The 2,533-nt window shown below is 37.9% G+C and overlaps 1 protein-coding gene across 10 annotated transcripts in view; it reads right to left on the bottom strand.

The window, feature by feature from the left end:
• LOC106880568 (kinesin-like protein unc-104) overlaps window positions 1–2,533 on the bottom strand; it is a 305,280-nt gene that overhangs the window by 164,836 nt on the left and 137,911 nt on the right. For all 10 annotated transcript variants that reach the window (XM_052976565.1, XM_052976570.1, XM_052976569.1 and 7 more), the window contains one exon: window positions 1,278–1,343. In XM_052976565.1, the coding sequence (XP_052832525.1) occupies window positions 1,278–1,343 (66 nt within the window). The remainder of the gene's footprint in view (window positions 1–1,277; window positions 1,344–2,533) is intronic.

Raw genomic sequence — 2,533 nt, 5'->3', positions numbered from 1 at the left:
TTGATCCTTTATATTGAACACTCAATATTTCATCTACATTCAATACTTTCTTTCATGGTGCCATTCATTTTATTTTATTTTATATTGTATATTGTATATTATATTATATATTGTATATTCCATATTCTATACCCCACATTAGTTCTGCAGGAATATAAATAAAACATAAAAAACAGACAGTGTTGGAACTCTTTTAAACAAAATAATATATTCCTCTATACACAATCATACAAAAAACCCCACCTTTTTTGTATTTATTTTTACTCGCATATATATATATATATATATGTGACACTCCCTCGGTTATGTCAACGAGGGTCCCAGTTGATCCACTCAATGGAACAGCCTCTTCATGAAGTTAACATGAAAGTGGCTGAGCACTCCACAAATATGTGTACACTTAACGTAGTCCTCAGGGAAATTCAGCATGACACAGAGTGCGACAAGGTTGGCCTCTTGAATTACTGGTACAACTCATTTTTGCCAGCTGAGTAGACTGGAGCAACGTGAAATGTAGTGTCTTGTTCAAGGATACAATGCGTCGTGCAGGAATTGAACTCATGACCTTATGATCGTAAAGTGAATACCCCAACCAGTAAGCCACATGCCTTCACAACACAAAACTAATACATAGACACTAATGGAAATATTACAGTACCTTATACTGCAGGATAGCACAGCACTAGATGCCAATACCAGAAAAACATCAAGCTACTGAATGGAACTACCTCAAGGATTATCTTGCAATATCCCATATCCGGCAGCAGCATAGGGTATTTTATATTATGCCAATATCAGAAAGAAATTGTGGTAACTAAATGCTCCACTTGATTCTTTTCCATTAAACTGTTTAAAATAACGTGAAGTATATTTGCCACTTAAATGCAGCTAACCCCTAAGGGTGAATGCTACTGTAGCTTGTAGCCCCAGGAGAACATCTCCTCCAGCTGGCTATTGACACACTTTCTGTGCCCTGTCAGTATTTGCAAAAGGAGGTCATCCTTCCCATCGTCAATCTGACGTGATACGCACGGACCCGGATTACTGGGTATTTGCCCTTCATCAGCTTACGACAATCACTGATCTTCAATGCGACTAACCCTTATGGGTTAGCCGCATTTAAGAGGCAAATATACTTCCCGTTGTTGTGCAGCTACTGTTTATACCTTGTTCAGAGATTTATTATTGCTTGTTTAAAACAACTTCAACAACAAACATTGATATGCATAAAATTCTCAGAGAAAAGAGACTGCGGCAAGTAACTAGACAAAACTTACCTCTACGGAGTACATCTGTTCGGCAGTTTTATTGTCTTTGATACGGTCAAATAAATCCTGACACAACTGGAATATACATAAGAAAGAACAATGGTGAGGATTAAATGTCAGAACTAAACAAAATGAAAATTTTTTTGTCTGGATGATTAAGAGAGAACATGGTTTTAGCATACAAGCTAACAATTTGTTTATTAACTGAACAGTGTTTACTTGTGAACATTCACGCTCTGGATTCAAATCTTGCTGAGGTTGTCTTTCACTTTTATCCTTCATGATTCAATAATTACCAATTAAGTATACTGAGACTAACCTAATCAACTACATTCGTCCCCTGCACTTTTGAGCCCTTATAAGATATCAATGATACAATGCTTTTGGCCCTTAAAGCAACAAGAAGATCCAACCTATTTACAGAGAGAGACTGAACCATTTCCCAGGGATGGTTCTAAATTGCATATGGTAGTGGTGCCCTGGTTCAGGAATTCTAGGATTTCGATGCAATGTCGAACCACCTCTTAACAACTATTCTTCTTAGGCTCTCAGCTATGGGTTATTTAGTATATTATGGAAGAAGTTTTAATCACAAATGCTCACCACTTTGTAAGCATCTTGAGTAAGGAAAAAACTAGGGAAATCAACTTTGACAAACTAAGGAGTGGGGTCTTTCAGGCAGTTTGGTGCCCTCTTTGACACCCTTCCAGCAACTCCAGGGCTAGTGGAGCTCTCCAGCCCTATAAAGCAATTCACCTAGGAGAATAGCCTTCTTGTAAAATCCTATATCTTGCTGGTCACTCCTGCCATCTTGGCCCACTGTGCCACTGTGGTCAGACCTTTAAGTCAAAAGAGAGGAGTCAGATTGCATGGAGTGACTCTCACTTTAAAGCTACGAAGTGCAGGTAGAAAGAAAAGCCTCGCAGCAATGGAGAAGGGGTAAAAAGACAAGTAGTGGACAGTAGTGGCAGTCACAGCCTCAATTCTACATGATCTTCAGATACAAAGAACTGCCATCACCAGATTGAGCCAATAAAAGTTAATTATCTTGGCTGGCCCAAGAACACAGTACAATGCTGAAAATACAATAGAGACCTTTGATCTTTCAATTGGTACACTGACCCGTAACTCAATTGACATTTGCTGCTGCCCTATGAAATAGTTAGCCACACAAAGTACTCTGATAGAAAATCCTTTTACATATGTATATATCAGGAGCAAAATATTTGTGTCCTTATGATTTATATATATATATATATATATAT

This window comes from Octopus bimaculoides, chromosome 25, assembly GCF_001194135.2.
Source record: "Octopus bimaculoides isolate UCB-OBI-ISO-001 chromosome 25, ASM119413v2, whole genome shotgun sequence".
Taxonomy (NCBI): Eukaryota; Metazoa; Mollusca; class Cephalopoda; order Octopoda; family Octopodidae; genus Octopus; species Octopus bimaculoides.
The sequence above is the reverse complement of the archived record's forward strand: the minus strand, read 5'-3'. Positions and strand labels throughout refer to the sequence as shown.